The following is a 25,119-nucleotide window of genomic DNA, read 5'->3' on the forward strand; positions in this document are numbered from 1 at the left end:
CTGCATTTAAGCAGCCTCTAGCATTTTGCTTGTTACCCTCCACAAGCAACCCTGTTCCAGAAAGAATTGTCTAGATTTTATCCTGGACTGATCTCTTCAGTCTCCTCCATCAGATTAATTCTTAGAGCTTAAAATAATGTAATGCATACCTGATCCTTCCAGAAATCAGCAGGTACCTCCTGATATATTTCTCTTATTAGTTTGCTGGGTCTGAGGTTACACACAAGAAAGCAGGATTGCAACCAAGTAGTTCCCTTGGGCTGGCTGGCTGTCTCTATTAATTCGTATCACTGGAGCAGCTCAGTTCAGAAGACAGTAATCCTTCACTGGTCCCGCCAGTGGTTGGAGGAACTGCAGTAATCAGATCCTTCTTTGATGCTATCTCTGCACCAAGGGGGACAACTCTTAACCCAGCAAACTCATCACCCTCATTAACATCAGAGCAACTGTTTTCCCATTGTTTACCCAGAAGTTACAGCAAAGGGAACTGCTGTTGGGAAGAACAAGATGGTGCATTTAGGAGAGTCTTTAAAGGCAAATGGCAGCTCATTTCCTTTATCTCTGCTATCAGACCTTATCAGAAGAGACCAGTTGCACTTCCAGGAATGACTGTGCTATCACTGGGATTTGAAAACAGAAGGAAAGCAGGCTAAAAAATGGCAATATAATTGTAGGCCTAAACTGTTTACTCCTTCTCCAGAGTAAATACAATCCTTTCGTTAGGAACTCTACCAAGGGAACTTTATGTGATCTAGTGTACCAATACATTAATTTTCCCTTCTCTTTTCAGTTTCTTTCAAAAATTCCCTACTTAATTTTCTTCCACACAGAGCTCGCAACCTCATTCTCTTCCACAAGCTTCCCTCAGGGCTGCCTCAGAGTCTGCAGAAATGGGGCTGCAGAACGACATCTTAATGTAGTAAATACCTATTCCTCATGTGTTCCCCTTAATGCACGTGCCAAGTTAACTGACCACCATGCATTCCTCTTCCTGTCAGCACTGTAGAGCCAATTCTGCTCCCAGTCAGCGAGTATGGTTTTGTTCTGCCTCATTCATCAGCCACTGAACTATTTGCTTGCTTTTGGATCACCAAAAGCTTTGCCCATGGGGCTGGGAAAATTTATGGGTTTGGATGGCAACTGCAGAATTTGGCAATTTCAGACAGGCAAAAATTGGCAGCTAACTTTGGGGTCTTTGGGGGTTTCTTTCACTACAGTTGGTGGGATCTGACATAAGGTTTTTACATTTCTATAATGAAATACATCATCATAATCACCACCATTATTGTTACATTATTATTTCTCTGCTGTTGGCCAAAGAAAAAGGTTTCCTACATTTTTCCCTGCAGCATTACAAAGGACCGCACTACATCCTCTTTTTTGTAAGCAACACCAAACTGAAAAACAGAATAGTGGTCCAGGATTATCGATAAATTCCCTTCCTGGCAGATGATAATTTCTTCTAATATTTTAAACATGGTTGTGGAAAACTGCTTGCTAAATCTCGGCACTGCAAGGAGCACTGGAGAACAGCCAGGGCAGCTTTTGGCCACGGGACTGCTGAGAAGGAAAAGGTGCCCAGCCTTGGGAGTGTCAAGCCAAGCTTCCCTCTTCCTCCATTTCTTCAGCTGAGGTGAACTGTTCAGCAATTCTGAATTTGGTCAGCTGTCCTAGCAGAGAGAGGAATGACAATATGGATGCTGGGTCCTGAGGCTTTCTCAGTGGCAGGTACCAGTACCTTTCGTATCTAATGAGGTAAGCTTGTTTCTTCTGTGCAGACACTTCACCTTGTCACTCCCATCAGGAAACACATCCAGAACTCTCTCTAGCCTAATGGTCCCTGATGCCTTTGACCATATTTCAACCAACCTTGCCATGGCTTCTCCCTGTTTGTGAAATCACTTTGCAGATAATCTTAGTCAACCTAATGTTCAATTTAGCGACAAGCTGCACCAGATGTGTGAGTGTCACCTTTGTACATCCTCTCTGCACAGACACCTCCTAGACACCCTCAGACTGAGTATTCATGTACTTCAAGAGAAGAAACTTGAGGGATTCACATCTGTACTCAGGTAGGGGAAGGGGGCAGAGAGGACAGAGCCCTCAGCTAGGAGAGTCTCCTCAGAAAGTATGCAGAGAGATGAGCCAATCACCAGAGACAGCTCTGTAGATACTGTCAAATAAAGAGGTTAAAAAATAAAGGAATTATTTTTGCAGGTGAAAAAGTTTGCTGGGTCTCTTGCGGAACATGAAAAAAACCCTAGTAATAACTAGACACAATGTATAAAATTAGTAAGTCCACCCAAGGTCACAGACATGAAGGCAGTCAAGGGAGGTGTCCTATAAAGGCATTTGGAAAGGAAGATTTCAAATCATTACTGGTTTTCACTATCAAGCTCATCACGCTTAACCTCACCATAAGCTCACGGCAGTTTTCCTCATATTCCTTTTTCTCCTCACTGTACGCTTGTGAATAGAATTTTTTAAAAGGACTTCTAAAGGATTTTTAAAAGTTTTTTAAAATATACCACAGGGATCAGACTTGAAAATAGCACTGCTATCTTTTAAATACAACCAAAGCTAATAGTATAAAAAAACCTCGTAAGTATATTTAATTCTACTGCTCATTTTTACAAATCAATAAAACATTAGTTGAGCTAAGCACTTTGTCAGATCACAGTTTTTTCCTAAGAGCTACAAAATCTACCCACTCTGGGATCAGGAAAGGCTGGAACTGCTTGGTGAAAGGCCATGTGCCAAAGAGAGTCTATGTACATTCACAACCTTTCAGTGATGACAAATCACAGAAAGGTCAACACAGCTGTGATAAATGAGCCTGACTTGAAACTGTACTTCCGAATGCTTAGCCTGGAGAATGAAAGTGCAGCTACAGTCATTGGCATTTGTGACAAGTCAAATCTGTTCTGTGTGCTAGCACCAACAAAGTTATAGCACAGAGGGCATCAGATGTCCAGCTCTCAGATGACAGCTGTTCACAGCACTGCAGTGATCAGTCTGTGCAGCCACATTTTCATTATTACATGGAAGGAGCCTGCGTGTGCTAAAAATAACCATTTCCCTGCAGATATGGGGCACCACAACCCCCAATGCATCTCCTTACACTCTGTTACAGATTTGCTTCCCACATTACGTACAGATTATGTTTGACACAAGATTTTGAAACAGAATTATTTATGATATGGAAATAAAGATCCTCTTGAGCCAACTTGCTTGTATGGGTATTTCTACATGTGACAATTGGACATGGCCACTTCATGGCAACACAAGGGCCTCCAGGCTTTGATGGTTGAATCTGCTGTGATACAAGGTAAAAGAAAAGGAGATACAGAGATAAGAAAGGCAAAAGACTAAGTTTCTGTGTGATGAAGATCTTGAAACTGGGAACAAAGTTGTATCAATGCTTAGGCTGTCTGTAGACTTCCCAAACATTACCCTTTCTCTTGGGTCTATGCTGACCTGTCCTAGCTCTCTTTCTCACCCCTCCCACCCATCTCCATTAGATGAGGGCTTTGTTGTGCTCAGGCTCCTCTATTAATCTGAGGAACTCACGAGGAGGCAATTTGCTTTGGCTCCTATTACGTTTATCGTCTTACCATTGTTTTGCCAGGACAATCTAAATCACAATTAAAGTCAATTCCTTCCCAACATTTGTTAAGAAAACAGAGTTCTTTCATCAAAACATTGCCAAGATTTTATAAGCAAACATGTATCCCTTTCCAGAATCAGTAATTTTCCAAGGCAAAGGCAAGTTGGCTTATCTACTGTTATTATGGCAATAAACTGCTACTACTTCAAGTGCTTGGGGTAAGAGAACCCATATATCAAGAGTAGAAGTGCATTAAAAGAAACTTTAGGCAGGTTTATTTGTTTCCTACAAACATAAACATGTTCAGCAGTCTGCATTCTGCTCAAGCCACTATTTACACAGCAACTCTGTAAGAGCAGCTTAACAGCCTGAAAAAAACAAACAAGGCTCTGTCTTTATCATCTGTATCAAGTAAGGAATATTCTCTATCTTGCAACATATTTCTGGAAAGAGGAAACTGTTCTCTTTGCTAAGGCTGTTTGTCTCCATCACCCTTTAGTAGGGGCTGCTAGTGAGACTTTTGGAAGGAACAAGAGACTAGTCTGGGTGAAAATGTACATAGTGCTGACAGTGCTGAAAGAGCAAGCACAACAACACAGTTTCAATTTTCAACTGAAGACTCAAATGCAGCACTACCCTTCACCTCCTGTGGATCTGACTCTGCATTCCCAGCTTAACTTCAAGCTCTCACTGAAGTTAGTGGCCACTGAACATACACAACAATTCTTGTTCTCTGGCTCTGCTTCAAGGGCTTGTTTAAAAACTCTGCTCAGAAAGGCTGGCCTCTGTGGACTCAAGAAAAGGCAGGTATCCCTCCAAAAACACTAACCGACATGTTTTGCAAATATGCGTCAAAAACAACTCCACCCAGCAAAACCCCAGAAGATACTCCTCCATTCCACTGCCTCTTAATATTTGAGCTTAAGATTTTTGGTTTTACCTCACCCGTCCTACCTAAGGCCACATCTCCAAGTGATCAAAACAAGAAGTAGTGGTTCATAACATGGCAACTGGAAGAGAATGACACCCTTTGCTTCAACAGGTTAGGCTTTTATTCTCACTACAGCAAAATAAACTAAACAGAGCACTTTTAACAACCCAGAAGGGTAGATGCAAGCACAGGAAAACAAAACTCTTCTGAACATTTAGGATAGGATCAATATTTAATTGCAACTCTCTATAGCTCTTAGTGTAAAGGATATCTGACCTTAATCAAAGTGATTAAATGATTAGGTGCAGTAATACAGCATTATCTCAATGTGCACCACTGTAATAGTGGACAATATACATATACATACATACATACATATATATATATATATATAGAGAGAGAGAGAGAGAGAGAGTCTTTTTTTGGTTATCTTTAAAAACAATTCCCATTGAATTACAGCTTTCAGCACTATTTATCAAGAGATTATTGTTTGTGGAAGAATGCTACTTTCCTGCTCAAACTATTCCAAGGCTGACTCATATCCTGGTAATTCATTAATACATAACATGATCCTAGTCCAGTCAAATAATTTCTGCACTATGCACATAATAAACTCTATACTGTCAACTGAAGAAACTTATCTCAAATTCTCCTTCTAAACACTAATGGAACATTTTGCTCTCCTTCCTACACACATCATCAAGGGGAGGGGGCAAGAAAGAGCTGTGAAAGACAATTTGATAGCAGTATACTTTAGAGAGTTTAACATAGGAATATAAGAGTTACCATACTGAATGAGACCTGAGGTCAAACTAATCTAGTGTCTTACTTCCAACAGTAGCCCTTGTCAGAAGCTTCATGGGAAAATAGAGGTGGAATAATCTGTCCCATCTGCACTCCCCACATTAGGTCTCATCCCATTAGGAACTGATTTAAAGCCTAGATTGTGAGGTTTAATATTCTGTCGAAGAAGCAGCAACCAAAGACAATTTGCCTTTAACTCATGATAACACTGTGCTGCAGAGAGAACTGGAGGTGAGGGGGAGGTATTTGTTTTCATGTTTCAGCAGACTTAATTGATACAACCAACATGTGAGATACTATCATTTGGCAAACAAACTTGTACTGGCTAGAGCTGTTTTTACTTCATGCCTGAGGCTTTTATTGTTTCTGGGTATGATCTTGCAACCCTTTTTTTCTCACAGACGCGTACTGTACCACTATTCACAGTCTCACTGACGCTAAAAGCAAGCACCATGTGTAACAGAAAGGGCTTGAGAAATACTACTTTTATTGAAAGTGTAACATGTTGCTTCCCAGCAGAGTATTTTTTTAATCTGATGCTAGAAGCAATATGGTGCTTGTCATAAGCAAGATATTTATGTAAGGCTCAGTGGCACAGAATGCCTCAGAGAAAATCTGCATAGAGAATGAATATCATCAGTGACAGGGAAATCATCTTGAATTTTCTTTCTGTGAGCTAGTCTGATTTCCACAAGCAGCTCCCAGTATCTCCTCCAGTGTACCACTGATTCTCACTGGTTCTTGAGCTACACTGGCAGCTGAACCAGCACTGTTGTTATATACCAGGCATTCACACAAACATACTGGGCCAGATTCCACTGGACTGGCTGAAACGTATTTTGTATCTTGCAGCACGCCTGCCCGATGTGGATGAATGAGAGCATCAAGGCAAAATCACTCTCCTTCACGTGTAGCACGCAAATGAGTAGTTGTTGGGGAGTGGCTTGAATCCCTTCATCCGTCTCTCTCATTAATCACCCCTGCACTGGCACTGACTCACCCTGCTCAAGTGGAGTAAGTTAATAAGGTTCCCTTAGTTTGATAGCACTGTAACTCGGCTGAGCACTGCAGCCTTCTCCCAGGTAGAAGTGAGGCCAAAATGAAGCCCTAGATATTCTCCCTGACTGTTGAACATCTCAGACTTACAGCAAATGCACATGTAAACACAGGCAAGAGTCAGTGAGGGGACTTGTAAGCCTGCTTGCTCCTCAACCCAGACAGCAAATGCTCTCTGGGATCCCTGCTGCTACCTCCCTCAAAAGGTCACAGGCGGTAGCACCCTAATGGTTTGCTAATGCTCTCCACACACTGCAGCTCAGTCCTCACCATGAGGGTAACAACCTTAGTGAGAGGTTTGCATGGCTTCAGGTAAAAATGTATGTTAAATATTAAGAAAATAAATCCCACACCAAGCAGTAAATCTGCTGGCGTCCTCTTTAGACCGTCTCACCTGGCTGTGAAGCTGTATGTTACTGCCACTTCAGAAAGGAGGGGAAGGCTAAATAGTGTTACTTTTATTGAACATATTTATTTCTTTTATGTATTTAATGAGGGAGAAAAGTAAAGAGAGGGGGTGGACTAACAACAAAACTTTCCATTATTTTTCACTGGAAAGTTGGCCAAACCATAATGTTAATGCAGTGAACCTGCAGGGTCTGGGCCTCACCCAGACCTTTAAACCAACTTACATGAAACATTAGTTCTAACACTGATACGGATTAACTGAAGTGTTTAACTAGTCCCTTTACTGCTGTATGGTGCAACTGTACCCATTTAACATTTCTCACAGCTCACAGCCTCTGGGACTGCACTAGGGTATACTCAGCTATAACTCAGAGCAAGAAGAACGTAAGGAGTAGCAGAAAGGTAAAAAGCCTAGTTAAGCCTGGCCTGGCTAGGAGAATCATGACATGAAATTCCCCTGTCCTGCTATTCCAAGGAATTTCCTCAGCATTGTAAAATTGTGACAAAGAACGTAGGATTCTCCTGGTCCTCTGTTTTCAGAGAGGGCCAGATGCTCCACAGCCCTGACCTGTACCCATGCATTTAGTTAAGTAATCTAAGATGGGGGATTGTGTCCTATAAAAATCAATGCAAGGGTTGTACCCTTATCCTGAGATCTTCACTAGGTTATTTGACTGGGACAAGGCCAGTTACTTTACTGGGTTCCATGATCAAATCTGGGTGGCAGGTTGCTGTCATGTAACCCAAGGATGCAAGCCTCTTTGGCCCTTCTTAAATTTTTTAAATTTGTTACTCTAAGTCAGAGGTGTCTGGTGATTCAGTACTGTGTGCATGGATGCACTAATTTATTTGGGATAAATATGGCTGTACAGGACCAGTTTAATCATCAATGGTTCCATACAGAAGAGTATAGTAAGATCTTTGTAGCTAATCTTTGTGGGCTTCTTTAGGCCAAAAATAATTCCCACAAACACTTTCTATCTGTCCGTCCCTGTATGATTAATCCCTCATTTCATACCCATTTTCAAAATGGAGATACCATGCTGGGAGATTCAAATCTTGCCCTTGCAAGGCTAATAGTGCATATTTTGTACAAATGAGTGAAAAGGTGTATGTTATGAGAGGGGATTACATATACATACATTACATATGGCAATATTTCAAGGCCAGGCCTGTAGGATCCTTGGATCATAGACAGTTACTGCATTTTTCAAGGTGCTATTTTTCTTTCTCTCATTCTGGAATGAAAGAAGGCTTCTCTTGACAATTATGCATTGAGAGCCCCGTGTAAGGAATTCCTCTACCAACAGATCAATCATAGGGTCATCTAGGTCTAGTCACATCAAATTCTCCGGAATGAAGACCTATTTGGTAGTAAAGAAAGGTCAGTCTCTCGTTTAACAGTATTATTTTAGGATTGCATGTATTTTGGTTCTGTGGTGCAATGAGTTCACACAGAAGGCCTAAGGCTGGGTTCAAACCTTGTTTCAGATCATAAGTAAAAACCAGTTGTGGATGAAAAGAGTTCGAAGGTATATTCTGTAGCACATCTGAAACCCATCACAAAACTTGCTCTACTCATCAAGTCTGTTCAGAGACAACCCGAGAAACAAAAAGCAGAACTGGACAAGGTTTGAGGTGTTTTGCAGGTCAGCATTGCAATCTGCTGGCAGAGTTACTAAGAAAACTGCCTCAATATCTGCTTACAGTATCCTTGGCTCTAGGCATTACTTCCAGTTCCTCCACTCCCTGAACATCAAGTTTTTGAGGAACATGTGTCTGGAAATGAAGCTGAGGAGAGAGAAAGAAGGGATGCAGTGGGGCATATAAGAAACACATTTGTTTTAAAAGACAGAAAGAAAAGTCCAAATATACAAATATGATAGCGGATTTACTTGTGTCTTTCTCTTACAATGACAGGAAAAAGACCCACCTCAAATAAGCTATACTTGGACTTCTACTGGATAGCTTTTTAGCGTTAAAAAACCCCAAACCTGTAGCAAAGTGTGTCCACAAAAAATCACTAGAGTGAAAATTCAATATATCATGAAGCTAGGGGAGCAGATTCTGTTTGGAATCTTCTATTGCATAAATCTGCATCACTGAATTTCCCTTGGGTAGGCATCAGCACCACCAAGAGCAGACTATGAGCCCCTGTACTCCAGTGCCTACTTACAAAAGAGTCAATTGCATTAATTTAAAATCTGTGAAGAAGGTAATAGGGAATAATCAATAGTTAAACAGGCAAATAAAAAATGCTGTCGCCTACTAAGTGTGAGCACATGGCTTTAAAGAAGCCCCCAAAACACCTGTAGATGGCCTATGCAGGTATCCCATGTGCCCCAGAGTGGCTGTAACAATTCAAAGGGCTAGTTAAAAGGCTACTTAGGCAGACTTCATCATGGCTGAACACGATGTCTGTGAGACCCAGTAGCCACCAAGCTCCACTTAAACTTGCTTTGGAGGATATAAGTGGACTGGAATGACACAACTTAAACTGTCCTCTGCAAAAGTTGAAATCCCCCCATGCAGGAGGATTTGTGTCTATTTTTGACAGAGGTGGAGAGAAGAGGGCAAGAGTGTAGATTTAGCAGACTAAAGTGTTACATGTTGATCCCTGGATGTTCCTACTAAAAGTACTTATTGTCTGAATGTAACTCATCTTTCCAACTCTACCACTCCCTGTGTTAAAACAAATCTGTGTGTTGTCTCCCCATGTCTTGCTTTGTAAAAGACAATTCCTACAGCAGGAACAGAAAATTATTTATGACAGAACTTCACACATTCTTCTGGGTGCTTAACGAAGCCTGACCTTGAGTGGAGCAGAGAGAGCACTTATTGTTGAAATTTTTTTTGAGATCACTGCACAACAAACAGAAACTGAGTAAGTAATTAAGTTAACTGGCTTAAAAACTCATACTGGCTGAGGATTAACGTAATTATGTCTGCGCTTACAGACGTTCATTGTAGCTTTTAACAGTCTTGCTTGCTGTTTTGTGGGTGATGTGGTTCTGAAACTGATCTGAGTTGTTGCCCTGCTGTTAATTACTGAAAAGGTCACAAACACAAGCTCTCCTTGCTATCAATATAGCTATGTTATTTGTATTACATGTTCAAAGGAGATGCAGGCCTCTTTTCCTAGGTTTATACTAAGACATCCAATCATTTCTTCCTGCATCAAAGAATTTACAATACCTTAGATTTAAGGGTTCTCTTAAAATAATACACAATAGATGGGTTTGGTATTGGCATACACTGATTTCCCTGTCAAAGGAGAGAAAAATCTATTTTTAAGTTTGTGTGAAAAGAGAGACTCTGGGAAAGCAGTATCAGTCTCCACAATATCACTGGGAGGGCAATGTAGATTCTTCACCTTCTGGGTTACAAAAAAGTTCCCTTTTAAATGGCTGGAATGCAGGGGAGGGGAAAGGAAGGGAAACCTTCACATTCTCCTTGTCTAACAAGGAGCCACAGCGTGAGAACCACTCCCTAGCAGAAGTAATCTGTGATTGACAATGGTTTTCTTTGCAGCCAGGGCTAATAATGGTTTAGCTGTAAACAGACAAATACAGAATATTTTAATGCCCTTTACAAATGCAAGGACTGCTTACACAAGCAGCCTACATACAGGCTGACTATCCAGCGGCACCAAGTTAGCAGCAAGCTTCAGAGTTCCCAAAAATTGATTAATTTTGACATCAGGGTATGAGCACAAACACAGGAGAAAAAACAAAAAAATCTTGTAATGGGCAGATTCACAGAGGACAGATCCACAAAAAACGGAGCTTTATTCTCCAGCCTGCTCAGGCATTCATATGTGTCATCTTAGGCAAGCTGCTATATTTGGCTTCACCCTTCCTGCCTGAAAAACTGAGAAAGAAATACTTTCATCTTCACAGGGAGAATGAGTGTGTGTAAGGCACTTGGTATGACGGGGTGGGAGCTCTGCAAACAACCAGAACAAAGTCTGAGACTTTAATACAACTTCCCTGCAATCTTAAAGTCGCCTCTGAGGCCTACAATGAAAGAATAACCAAGGAAATTAGGTGAGGTGGGACAACCTCAGAATTTCATAGGGAACACAAAGGAACCCTTTTTATTGAAAAGTGTAAAATTGCCTTGTGCTGAAGTTCACGATCATTCAAAGAAATTTATGCAGAAACAGCTTACTTGTACTTTTCAAAAGTTGGAGAAACGTTGCTAACATGAACTGTAGCTCTGTGACTGTGTTCTGCTTCACTGATTCTTTCATGTGGATCAAATACAATCCACAGGCATACAGAGATTCTGCAGGCCATAAAGGCGCAAGCTTAGCAGCTGTTCCCCTGGGCATTTTACCTAAGGTTAGCAGAATCTCTTCCTTTATGAACTCACTTGGAGGTGAACTCCCTGTTCACTAGGAAAGCCACCTGAACTAAACAGGACTCAGCCCCAAACAATGTAGACTTCTAAGGTCCTAAATGAGTATTTGGTAAACACGCTGCTTCGTAACTGAAAGAAATCTTTATTTAAAAAATTAAAACCACAGGAGAAAGGGGATGTTGACAGCAAGAACACAAGTCATACAAACTCTATTATGAATCAAAACAACAGACCTAAAATCAACAACAGCATCTTTTAAAATACAAATTACACTTTTCTATTTCACACATTGGAAAGACTAATATGTCCAAAATAAATTTCCCTGAATCTCTCAATAATGTTCTGTGGTCAGTGTCGACTGGCTGTTACCAAAAAAAAACCCCCGTAGATGATTTATATTCCAGCAGAGTCACTAACCCCAAACCACATTTTTCTGTCAGACCTGACATTAGTAACTTTAACCACTTCCACTAACTATATTCTCGTTGCAGAAGCAGCAGCAAAGCACAGGCAATTCATACATGAATTATTTCTTGACCTATATTCACTTCCCTTCTTTCTTTGTTAGCAGGCCTACTGACTGCAGCAGTCACCAGTTATCACCTCAAGCACTGGACAGGAACTAAATTATCACAATGCTCCTGCTACAAAGCAGGCATCATACCATGTTTGCTGTAATCAGCCTGAGGCCCAAATACCTCAGACTTCAAACAGGAAATAACTTTCTCTTCCCCATTTCACAGTATGAAGAACCAGTGCTTCCGGGACTGAAGGAACTTCTCCAGCCCAAATATTCTCTGGGGTTGCACTTATCTGTTACAGCAACAGAATACCTACAGACAAAGTACCATGTAGAGGCAGACAGAGTGGCTGCCCTTGCTCATTGACAATGAAGAAGGTAGGATAGCCAGATCATTTTGTATTTCCATGTCCAGTCACAACAGAGAAGATCAGCTGCTGCTTCATTCCTTGCATGGTATGCACTGTTACCAGCAACTTACTCATTCAGTAGCCCAGGCACACAAAGAAATAAAAATCAGCTTAACAACATTTACAGAGCTGCTTCTAGTTTCCCATTACCACAATAGAGATCTGACTATTTATAGGTAGCTTTCAAAGCCTGTTACTAAGATTTTGCATAATGAAGAAACAAAATTTGTATCAGCTCTTATCTAACCAGAATGTGAGGCTTGACTTTTTTCTAGAGTTTTTCACTGGTTTAATGACTATTACTTCAGTCATACCACAGTGAGAGGATGTCACAACACATGAAATTAATGAACCAGAAAGTATTGCTAGCTATCTCTAGATACATCGTGAAGGGAACATTTATTTTTAACATTTTGTCCCTATTTTTAGCAGGTACATCAAAACCTGACCACTTACCATTGTCTGACATGATCCTTCAACATTATTTCTGCCTAGTCATGTAGCACTAACTGTGCCATTCTCAGGTCTTCCCATCCTGTCCCAGCTTGAAACCAACCTTGCAATGGCTCCTTTACGTCTAATCATACAGTCAGGGTGGAGTAGCCTTCTCAGACAATAGAATTATCAATGAGATGCACAGGAAAAATTTTTAATGACATATGTATCTTCAGACTTTGGTTTCTCTTTTGTTGATGAGCAAAAAAGCTCTAAAATACTACTGCTGGTTTGGACCTCTTCACTTTTACATGCAGAAAACTGATGCAAATAATGATGTATTAATAAAAAGGCAACTCCTGCACAAAATTTTAATGGAATACATCCTTCTCCCCCTTCTCTCTCTGCTAATGCATGCTCATCTTTCTAGCCTTTTCTAGGAGGCTTTTAAAGAGAAAAGTTACAAAGCTCAAATGCTTAAAGCATCATTTCTCCAAAGGTACATGATTAGTACTTAAGTTGGAAATGGTGATGCACTTGTTTACAGAATATATAACTGTTATCTATGGCTTAGAAAACAGATCATGACACAAACGATACAATACACACCTCATTTGAATTTTCACGAAACACATTCATTATCCCTCCACAAACATTCTGATTTGCAAAAGTGAGCTTACAAATGAGACTTTTTTTCAGTTTATGTGTTGCAAATCGTCTATTCCAATAAATTACTCTAAATTATTGCATTAAGACCATAGCAAATTAGAGGATTTGAACATAAGGCTCTTTGCCTGAGCCTCTTCCACTACACCACATGGGTTTTTCAACTTCAGCAGGACACTGGCATTCCTACTACTAAAAATGTTGTAACAAGACATTCCCCAATATCTTCTAACCCCACTTCAGAAAATGGAAATCTGGTAGGTCTTTTCTGACAGTACAATTAAAACCTGTGGTACAAATGACATAATTAAAAAAAAAAACAACACATAAAACCCACTGAAAATAACACCTTCACTATACAAAGAGTAAAATAAATGAAGTCTTACCTTGGCAGGTCCTTTCATCTGTGAGCAGTTTATAGCCTTTCTGACAGCTGCACTCAAAGCTGCCAACTGTGTTTCGGCAAAAATGGTCACAGCCACCATTGTTTACCAAGCACTCATCAATGTCTGTAAAGAGTGAACAGGCAAAAATTTACTTCACTATAGCAGTTCAGTTGTTGGAAGCAAAAGTGTAGGAGTTTACTCAGATTCCCAAAAAGGCTGCTGTCTCTTGTTAGGAATCAGGCTGGTCAGATGTATCCCTTCCCAAACCTTTCTTTCAAGACTTACAGAAGAGCTTTGGGCTGAGTTGTTCTGGAGACAGAGGCATTTCTCTCAGAACTAGAACTACCAGATGACACAAGCTGAGCCACTATGACGCTAAAGAACATTCAGGGAAGCTTCTTTGAGATGTAAGTGAATCCCTTACTTTACACAAGAACTATCAAAACCCAAGAACACATGAAAAACGGAAATAACAACCAGCATGACTTCAACCACATTTGAACTCTGAAAACACTTCTCTTATCCATATGTAAAAAAAATGTATGATATATTTGCTTGGAATTGGCATTATATGCTAGTATGTCCATTATGAACAAAGTGTCAGTGAATACCCGTTTTCACATGTCTAGCTTTTTTGATTTGGTGTAATAATAGAAGAGCGACTGCAAGTGCATGTGAAATGTTCCTTCTTCAGTTGTTCTGGAAACAGAGCAACTATTGGCTTTACTTGAAAGCCTTATATAGGTAGGAAAGATGGGATCAATGGCTTTTACCTTAAATAACGATTACAAGGTGCATTGATGAACCAGATAAGACCTCTGTTCTGAATTTCAGACTGGTGATTCTACTTCCTCCATCTTATAACTCCTCCCAAAAGTGTTGAAGAACTGGAATGATCAGCCCCTGTTCCATCCCATGAAAGCTTGTGCAGTAAGTATATAATAGGTCACAGAACCTCACTTAAAATATAGGGCATCTTTCCATCCTACCTCATTTATCAAATAATGGATCCATGTTTATTTGAAAGAGGAAAAAAGTACTTCTTCCCACCCCTCTCCCCCCCAAACAGTGCCACAAAATAGCTCTTTTTAAGGATGCATATTGTGAAGAAGTAATACGTCACAGAGCTTTGGCTGCCCAATTCTGGAAATGAAAACAAGATCTTTCAAAAAACTGAGGAGAGAGTGATGCTTCCTATTGAAAAGCCTCTTGCTGTAACAGCTCCAGAACTTTAAGGTAATAGCTGGCCATTTAAAAAGCAAATCTTGCAAAATGCCAGAAAGAACTAATATGTGGAGATGGAAATCTATCAAAGACAGCATGATGCTGGTGAACGAAGGGCACATTTTAAAATAATTTGAATTTAGGATGACTTTTAGCAGATGTCATTAATTCTTTTTTTTAAACATATGATTACTTACATGGGATGATAGTATGGCTCTTACCACATTTCTGCATGTAAAATATAAACAGCAGCAAAAGAAGTGAGGAGGCAAATCTAGAAATTCTAATAGCTGAGAGGCAAATTCAGCCCTGTTTTTCTAAATGGTACTTTGCTGCACTGGCATTGACAGAAATAGGCTCAGGACGATGTACTACTCAAATAAGCAACAACAATATGTCCTGTTATAAAGGTCTGCTTATGAGTTGTATTTGTGGCAAGGAGAAAGCAAATTTGCTCTGAGACCCTCTGAACTAATACCACTGCTTATTACTTTTGTGTCTGGTTCTGCAGAGGACTGGCTTTTGCATTCAGTCCTATGAAAACATGAGGGTAGAAAGGGAGGTAGCAGCTGTGGTGGTATTACACCCCGAGTGCTTTGCACAAGACCAGCTCAAATCTTTGTGTCTCAGGTAACAAAGGTCTCAAAATTATCTGAAACCAGGAGTCGTGTTTGCTTTCTGTGGGCCTCCATTTTGGAAATGAGGCCAGCTGACAACAGATAACCTTAGGCTCCCAGCTTGATAAATATGCTAAATAACACATTGCTCTACATAATCCCACGAGGCAGCAACCCACTTGGTTTCAGCTGTGATCACCAGCACAGGTCAAGATCAGCAGTGAAAACATTGGACTTGTGCAGGCTGATATTTCCATTTTTAGAACTTGTTGATTCTTCCCAGCTCCAGTATGTGCAACTAGGACTGTGTTGCAGGTCTTATGATGTATTACCAGGACAGTCCCATCCTTTTGCACAGCACAGGTATACCTAACTATAGTTCAGCTTGTCCTGAGAAAACTGTTGGACAAATGGAATTTTGAATTAAAATTACTAATATGCTATGCATCATAAGCACACAGAGAAGTCATCCATCATGAAGATGATCTCTTTTACCCATGATAAGAACATGACCTTTGGGCTACTCTGCGCCTGAGACTGCTTGAAGCAGAAATTACTTGCAGCCTGTCAAACACCATTCAGAAGTAAGGATTGATGTTTTAAACGATGGCCCCTGGATTTCACATGTTAAATTCCAAATTCCAGTCTCACTAACTTTCTTTTCAGGGTCTCTGATAACCACAAGGGACAAAAATGAAACCCTCCTGGCCTCAGAGGGTAGATTTGAAGCTGTTAATCATTGTAATTCCACTGACAATGCAGCATATCAGTTTTACACCAGCAATTCTTTAGAATAATCCTGAACCAGGATCTGCGTAAAACCTGGGAGATTCCACAGGAAAAGAAAGTATTTATTCATTTCTTCTAGCAGGAAAAGATGACGTGGCCTTTTGAAACCAGGACCATCAAAACAGAACAGAGGTCAAAACTGTTAGCTGCAAAAACATTCTAAATAACACAAACAGCACCAATGTCTCTGCTTTCCCTGTATTTCTTTCCATGGCCATAGCAAGACTGACAAGGCATGCAAAAATTATTTCACTCTATGGAGAGCAGTGCATTGCTGCATTTCAGTTGAAAGAGAGCAGTATCCAACCATATCATGTCTAACTGGTTCACAGAAATTGCACCAAGCCTATACCCCCACTATTTTTCTTTCCATAGCTATAAATAATTCAGGTTATGAGTCATGTGAAAATAAATGATTCCACTGTGTGAGAAGGTGAGGCCCCATTTATCATTAAACTGACGGGTACCCAACTTTGTTAAGTGCCTGTTGTGAACTTCACAGAGAGTATGCATGTCTGCTTATCATGTTGGGAAAGAAAACACAGTGGAAGACATTTCTAGCAGCTTTGAAATTACATCATCACATCTTCCCATACTACTATTGGGACTATCTGTAGAGAAGTCATAAATGTGGTGTCTTCAAACATAGTTCTCAAGTGGCTCCTTTTCAACTGATGACACAGCGTTGCAGAAGAATAGCTCAAACATTCCACAGTGCTCTGCTTCCCTGTGTCCCCAGGAATGCAAAAGTATATAAAGACCTGTATTTCTCCACAGGGAGTTCTATGTAAAATGCCCTGATGATCAGTGTTCAGACAATGTGCTGGGTCATTTCAGACTAGGAGGTCTGATGGGCTTTCAGTGCATTAGCAAAGAAATCCCAAAGGATTTCTCTTGCTGCAGTAACTCAATATTGTTAAATGACACCTTGCTCATACAAGCTGCTGATCTGCTGCAAGTACCAACTGATGTGCCCAAGACAAATGGGACAGATGCAGAAAAGGAAAATACAGACTAATGAAAAACCACAGAAGCATTATAAGGTAGTAGTCAACAACATCAGGTGAAGGTCTGGCTTAACAGACAACTAAGCATTTAAGCCTCCCATTAGCCCTGAGGATGCTTCATTCCCCTTTCCTCATGCAATTAAAAATAAAAATTAAAAAAAAAGCAAACAAATGATTTGCTACAAAGGTAGCCAAAACCTTCTTTAAAGTTATAATATTTTGGGGAAAAATACCAAATGTAAGTATTAGTCTGGAGATGAAACTCAGCAACACCATCACAAAAGCTGTGGGCCTGTCTGAATCCAGAAAGAAACCCTGGGTCATCTTGCTATCCACAAACATCATCTGTGACTCACTGTCATCTCTGCATTGTTAAATGTAAGTCCAGGCAAAACCCAGTAGCAAAGCCCTGTCATCAAGCATGACTACCCTCTGGGTCTGCTTATGTGACCCTAGAGCCTTGTGGCATTTGCTGATAAGTCACAGTTTTGGTACATACTTTCAAGTGCTCTTTTAAAAATGCCTTTTCTTTTTAATTATTTCACAAAGCTCTTCATATTCTTTTGGATGCTCAAAAGCTAATTTCAGAAGAATGGAAAGGGTGGGAACTTCAGAATAATGAGGAATAAATAAAATATTTGTGAAATAAGTGTTGATCATCAGCCTTCTGAGGATCTCAAAATAGGAGGGAGGCATGGAATCAGCTTTTAATAAAGCTTTTTAGCATCAGACAAAGGAACAGAAACTCAGATGCCTTGTGATACGTCGCATACCACAATTTAGCTAGACGAAACAAGCAGTCCGTTATTTTTCTTTTCATGTTCTTCTGAAGATTAATGGGAATGACTGCTCTTGTTCCACCTGTACCTTTTAAAGCTCTGCTCAGCATAATTCATGTCAGGAAGGACCTGGTTCTGACCAGGGTGCATGCATGCACACGTGTGCACGTATGTGCATATTAAACACCTTGCTGCACACAACTCGGAGAACAAATTAAAAAGTAGTGATTTTAGGCAGCTTAGAATTTAACATTTCCCATAAGCTGCTTAAAGGTAACTGAAAGGGTAATCAACGTGCAGCCTTCACTTAGCTGCTGAACAATGATGGATATGTAGATTTCCAAAGCCTCATCACAGGCGGAAGTGAGGCTTCTTCTTTCAACGGCTGGACAAATATTTGAACTGACTGTGTCTGCCTAATCCTTTGCAGTTTAAAAATGTTACCTAGCTCTGGGAAAATAATTTACTTCCAGATCAACCTAAAATGATTTTGGAAACTTCATACCCTTCTTGTTTTTATTAATGACAGCGTGTTAGGATTAATAATGCTATTACCAGAATATAGTGGACACCAGGATAGACACACTACCTGCAAAGTGAGCTCGTCTGGTAGTTCCCTTTTATTCCCTGCGTTCGTAATTTCCCTTTGCTTTTCTTTCCTTCTCTTTTCTCATGCTTCTGCAAATCACTATTGTCCCCTAAACCTTATAACTAGTGCTGCCTTGTTGACACAAGTATTAGTTCCCTGATGAATGCAGACCACAAAGTACTTCATAAAGCAGACACAAAACTTTTTAATCCTGTGTCAGAGGTGGGGAAATAGAGGCACAGACAAACAAACAAACTCATACACACTTGAATCCAAGCCCAGTGCACAACCCAGCAAACTACCTCGCCTAGACACTGTGTCAATCAGCACAGACTTGCAGAATACACATACTGTTCTACATGTTGCTCTAGATTACAAATAGTACCAAAGGCACCAATGCTCAGATTGCAATTATTGTAATATTTGCCTGTCACTTTGCAACAAAACTTAAAATCTATCGAGTAACTCAGGATAACGTAAGCATAACTTATCAGGCTATACTGGCAATGTTCTGAATAACAGTTCCCACAGTGTCTTAAATAATGCATTCCAGGGATATTTTCTTGAGGTATAAAGATTATTTAACATCCTCAGACTCAATGCATTCAGTGCCACTGTGAAAAAATTGAAATCAAAGAACTTAGGCTCTGCTCTTCCCTCCAGAAAACACTGAGACAGCTGTTTTCTGGTATTTTACCAGGAGTTCTAGTTCCAGTTTTACAATGGGTTTATCTAGAATTTGGGGCAAGTTGTAACACTCCTCTGCTTTACTTCATCTGTTTAATGGGGCATTGGTAATTATCACTTGACATTTTGAGGACCAGAACTTGATAAAGAATTCTTACAATTGAACAAAGCGTTATGAATCAAAGTAACTAACTGTCAACATTTCTAGTCAAATTGTAGCTACTTTTAATTTGTGATCTAGGCTTCTGAATGGTTTGATACAGCAGCACGTTCCACGTAGCATTTTGCCCTGGAAGATTTTGTGAATATGTGCAGAAGTGTATGGCTGGCTTCTGAAGTACACGTGATGTTACACCACTCTGCTTGTGACTGCACAGTTTGTTGCCTCTAACATGCTTTCCATGTTTCAGGCAGGAATAATTCCATTTATGCAACGACTTCTACTGGACAATTTCAAAGACCAGCATCTTATCAGCTTCATTACATTAAACCTACACACTTCTGCTGGAGAGATAAGTTTAATTCTCCTTTAAAAAATGTGAAACTGAGGCAGGTAGGGCAGCCTGTGATTTCCCTGCATCAGATAGCTACAAAATGAAATAAGGCTTGTGTTACAGCACCTCTAATTTGAGTTTTGCACTTCATCGACATCCTCATTTTCCCTACCACAGTGCTAATTAACTGTAATGTATGATCGCATGATAATCACTACTGAACTGAAGTTTCACTAAGTAGCAAATGAAGGTTCTCTGTTTAATTAGCTTTATGGCTAGGTTGTGGGGCAAGACATTTTCCTAATTAATAGAACTAAAACTTGACTGGGCAGACAGGAATGAGTGTAATTAAAATTTAATCTCCCTCATCCTGAAAACAGGTTGCCCACAAAAGAGAGAGCTTTGTGTAAATGCTCTTAGAGCATGGAAAGGTTGAGGCAGGTTTCAACACATTTCCCTCATGTCACTTTCTCCATTTTCACCTGTTATCTTTGCAATTTCACGAAGAAACCTGTCTTCCAACTCAGATGGTAATCTGTCACATATGGATTTAGGTGTCAGCTATTCTCCTCCAGGACATATCCACTCTGACATTATCCACCAACCAATCAATAAAAGAGTCTGCCAGGCTGCCAAGAGATCAATCACCTCGTAAAATAAACATTATGTCCTATTATTTTCTTATCACAGTTAATTAGATTTATAAAGCACAAAAAGCTTGGAAATTTAGAAAAGCTGTCAGAATAGTTTAGGTCCTGATTTCTTATTTGTGAAAGGGAAGGGATTTACTAAATCTAATGTGAAAAGAAAGGATTTTCATTTAAAATTTTTGCTGAACACTAAATTCTTTTTTAAACTTAAAAACATGTTAGTGCAATGCTAGGAGTCCAAACAGTGCAAGCTGTCTTAGGCTGTGACACCAGAATGTGAAGAGGACTGGAGACATGAAGAAATAGACTGATAGATTCTTTTACTTTCTAGGCTGATAGGCTAAGCTAATTGCAAAAACTACTTTCCCCCACCAACAAAAAGAGAAGCCACAGGAATCCCAGAAACAAAAGTTTTTTTTTTTCTCCAACTGTACCATTTTATCAATCACAGTGCTTTTTAAATAAAACCCTGGAGAAGAAGAAATAAGTGCACAGTTAACAATCCCATCCATAATGAGGACAAGGAAAAACATCTCTCCATTTTACAAAGCATGTGGAAAAGTACAGTACATCATACTCTGGGAAACTCAGATGACCGTGTAAATACATACAGACCTGGAGTATGTGGTTAAAATGGTGGTTCAGAACTGTGCAAATACATTGGGCTGGCTATTTACCTACCTTAATTATTCACACAGCCACTACGACCATGATAATTCTATGTTTAATGTTTCTGCATTTTATGCAGGAAGAGCTGAGACTGAGTTGCTGAAGGTTATACACAATGGCAACAGTAAAGGAGATAGTTCAGTGTCTCTTAAAGTATAAATCAGAAAAAAATGGGGAGCTGACATCCCTGGGCATCTTCTCTCTGCTAGGTCTCACAAAAAAAAAAAAAAGGCCTTGCTCTTTTAGTATTCCTTTTTTTCATGCAATATAAATGAAGAGCACAGAGGGAAGTGAGTATGCTGTGCACTGTTGGACCAAGAAATAATAAACTCTGGACTTATCATATTAATTCAACTTACCTCTACCCATAGTTGTTTTCATTTCCCCTCTTGGAATTGCTATCTGCTCATGGAAGTTGTGTGCTTAACTTCAAGAATCTCAGTTTGCTTCCAAAATGTTTATTTTTAATTTTTAAAAAATATAATAATTTGAATTTAATTAAATAAAATTTAAAACAAAACTGGTATTAAGGACAGCTGAAGATACTGATGCTCACTCTAAAGTCCCACAGAAACCATGCTAGCTTTCCTATGATAAAGCTACTCTGATGAAAAGGCCAGCGCTGAATGCAATTAGCTCATGATAATTCCAATTCCTCCTAGCTGATAGTGAATCAAAGAAATTAGCTGGTCATTAAAAATAAACTCTACAAAACTTTTTGAAGACATTGCTTCAACCAATTGGGCATCAGTTCTGTACCTGAGAAGGCAAAATACTTCAATGAGGGCAAGATCTAGCCATATAAATATCAAAATGTATTTTATGATGAGAAAGCAGTAATATAAGGATGAAAAAAATACTGTCAAGTTTTGAATGTTGGCAGCTATGATTATGTGAGCAGTCAACCCCCAAATTACAGAAAGCACAGCACACTTTTACATAATAAACTGTGGTGGCTGATCCTCGGGGAGCTTTATATTGTTGAATAAATGCAAGGTCTTTTCAACAACTGAAATGCAAAATATGACCCTCCCAAGCATTAATTTAAAGGATTTGGCATTTTCAAAGGGGAGGTTCACAAAGACAAATAACAACTGCAAGTTTCCAGGGAACAGGGATATTGCCTAGTCATGAAAAAACCCCAACTTAGTACACATGAATTTATTTTGTGGGGATAGATGGAACCCTTGGGAGGGAATGAAACTGAATGAGTTACATGGCAGCTGACCCAAGTCTGCAATTTTTTAATGGAAGATAATCTGTTATATTATATTTGCCTGTCATGAACAAGTCTACAGCAGACAAATGAATTGCATGTCTTTAACCTAAAAAAAAAAAAAAAAGGCAATCCTCCCCCCAAAAAAATAGGGATAGAGAAAGTTTCACACACATTCTAGAGTAGATAAATTTGCAGCAACAGTTAACAGGCAGATGTTATCCACAGTTTTATTTTTTGGAATCTGCTCTCCACACACTTTTTTTTTGTCTTCCATTCAATTTTCTTCTGACAAATTTCACCTGTATCTAAAATCTGCATTTCTTCTCAGTTTTTTAAAAATCCTGTGGTTTGATATTTTCATTTTTCTTCACTGTGGCCTGAATCTTCAATTCTTTCTTAGAAAGTCTGGATCCCTCTAGATTCATGTCTACATATCCAAAATTCACTGTTTGATGCCCAGTCAACATATGTCCCCATCAATCAGTGTCCAATTGCTCACTTTTCTGATCCCCTCCCTAGGTTTCTGACCACTTGCAGCCACCTACCACCTACCTCTCTTTTCCTCCTGCAAAACCCACACATTTTCTGCTGGTGGCCATCATCTTCCCGGCTCTGCAACATCTTGTCCACCACTTATGGTTTTACTACCAACTCTGCTGATCCTTCTCTCTTTCTGCCTCCCTCTGCCCCTTGGTCAGATGCTCTGTCATCCTATCACATACCAGATTTGCCTCTGCACCAATAACAGTTGACTCCCTCTTTTCTTTAGAAAAGTGGGGAAAAAATTAGGATCCTGATTCTTAGTCACCTCCCAGTCTTATCATTCCTTGAAACAGTTGTTTCCAGGGCAGCAGAGCTGGGACAGATGACTATGGCCCCCTCACTGGACATGTTGCAGAGCTTTCTGCTGAGCTGCTGCAGCTGCCTGCCAGATGCTGTTGCCATTTCCTGCACATTGGGTTGATCTTATTTGTTCTTTGTCTTGAGACTGGATAACATCAATGTAATGACATAAAATAACTGTGGCCTCATCTATAAGGCTATCACATATAGGCCTTAATGTTTGCTTCTTTAATCCACATTTAGGGAGCTACTTTGAAAATGTTTTTGTAGCTACCTGGGAGCTTGTGCTCTGGCCTGATTTCCTAGTCTTACCCATCTCTTCTAAACAAGCAGCTCTTCTGATAAGCTGAACTTGACCATTGCTCTTCCATCAGTTACTTGGTCTTCCCTCTCTCAATCCTGATCTTTATGAGGGCTTTTTCTCGAAACAGATCATCTTGCATCTTGCTCATGTCCTTCCAAAACAAAATCAAACTCAAAACTTTCTCTGTTACTTAATACTCCCTTTTGGCTTTAGTCCTCCATTTGTCACTCTTGTTAAATAAATTTAGAAAATGTCCTTTGCATCTTCTTCTTTCACCAACTACAGGTCTACCTGTTATCTCTGCAGTGTATTCCATGCACATGGTTGATTCATCTGCCAAAGAACTCCCTGTAGAAGCATTTACTGGGTTGCACTATAATACAACCTTCTTGGTGTTTTCCCAAAGAAGTTACAAAGTGTGTGTTCTCAGAAACTTGCCAGTACTCAAGCAGTGAACAGGATCACTGTTTTCTTTACAAAAGTCTTCATTCTCCTCTCATTTAATGTTTTTTTTTTTAATTACTTTTTTCTTCAGTTAGATGGCTGCATCTATTGTTTCATAGTCCTCAATCACTCACTGTCAGCCTTTGGCACAAACACTTCCATTTTCTTAATCATATGGGTTTTGTCAGAAGAAAAGTGTTAGGAAGACTAAGAGACAGGGAGAATCTTTGCTGCTGCTGCAACATCTACACAGACAATCTGTTGGTCTCCATAAATCACTTGAGCAGTTTGAGATTCACACAAATCTGCCTTTACCAAAAAGCTGTATCTGCTTGCTTCCTGAAAATGGCATTTGATCTCACAATGCTTGAACTATGTGGAAGCACTCTAAAATGGTTAGAAATTGTTTGTCAGAAAGTATTTCAAAGAAAATTCAGCTATTCTAATTGAACATTTAATTGCACATTTAATCTGTGCATCACATATGTAGAAAACGACTATTTTTGTTTCTCTGTAAAGCACTAGTCTAGTTACTGGAGAACCCGAATTTTCATTAACATCATTCTTCACATCAGTCTCATGCTCATGAATTTATTTAGGTGCTGACTTCTCATGCAAGGCAAAGATGTTCCTCTGTCCATTCTCCATTCTGTGTCACAGAATTTGTGCATGCAAACATAGAAGAGGTTTTTGTATTTAATTTTTTTATTCTTTTTAGGATAAAAGACAGACCTTGTCCCCAAGATCTGTATTTGCCTTGTGTTCAGCATGGAGAGGGCAAATGCGTATTTTGTTTTGATTCATGGCTATAGTGGCTTGTGATCATATCTAATCTCTTCTATTTTCTAATAGCTCTTTGCTTACAAGTACAGAAAAGCAAACTCAAATGGTGTTTATATTTTAACATGCACTTATTTCTAGTTACAAACACTGGTAAGTTGTTATAGCTTGAAAACAGAGTTGTGTAAGGGGTCTGCTGGAAGCAAAGTTGCTGTATAATGCACTATGAAAACTCGATCTTGATTTTACTATTGGGAAGTTTACTCTTGGTTTAAGCTGATGAGAAGCAGGGAGAAAGTAATCAGGGAGAAAGGATGGCTCAAAATAAACCACTTTAGTAAACACTTAAGCGTTGTTAAAAGACAACACATACTTTAATAATTAACTTCTAAAATTCTACCCCCTGACTCCAGATAGCTTGTGAACAAGCTTTGGCAAA

At 39.6% G+C, this 25,119-nt stretch overlaps 1 protein-coding gene across 1 annotated transcript in view; it reads right to left on the bottom strand.

Moving 5' to 3' along the window:
• SCUBE1 (signal peptide, CUB domain and EGF like domain containing 1) overlaps positions 1-25,119 on the bottom strand; it is a 201,000-nt gene that overhangs the window by 35,277 nt on the left and 140,604 nt on the right. Inside the window, exon 9 of the mRNA XM_051644074.1 lies at positions 13,586-13,708. Coding sequence (XP_051500034.1) covers positions 13,586-13,708 — 123 coding nt within the window. The remainder of the gene's footprint in view (positions 1-13,585; positions 13,709-25,119) is intronic.

Source organism: Apus apus, chromosome 1 (assembly GCF_020740795.1).
Source record: "Apus apus isolate bApuApu2 chromosome 1, bApuApu2.pri.cur, whole genome shotgun sequence".
Taxonomy (NCBI): domain Eukaryota; kingdom Metazoa; phylum Chordata; class Aves; order Apodiformes; family Apodidae; genus Apus; species Apus apus.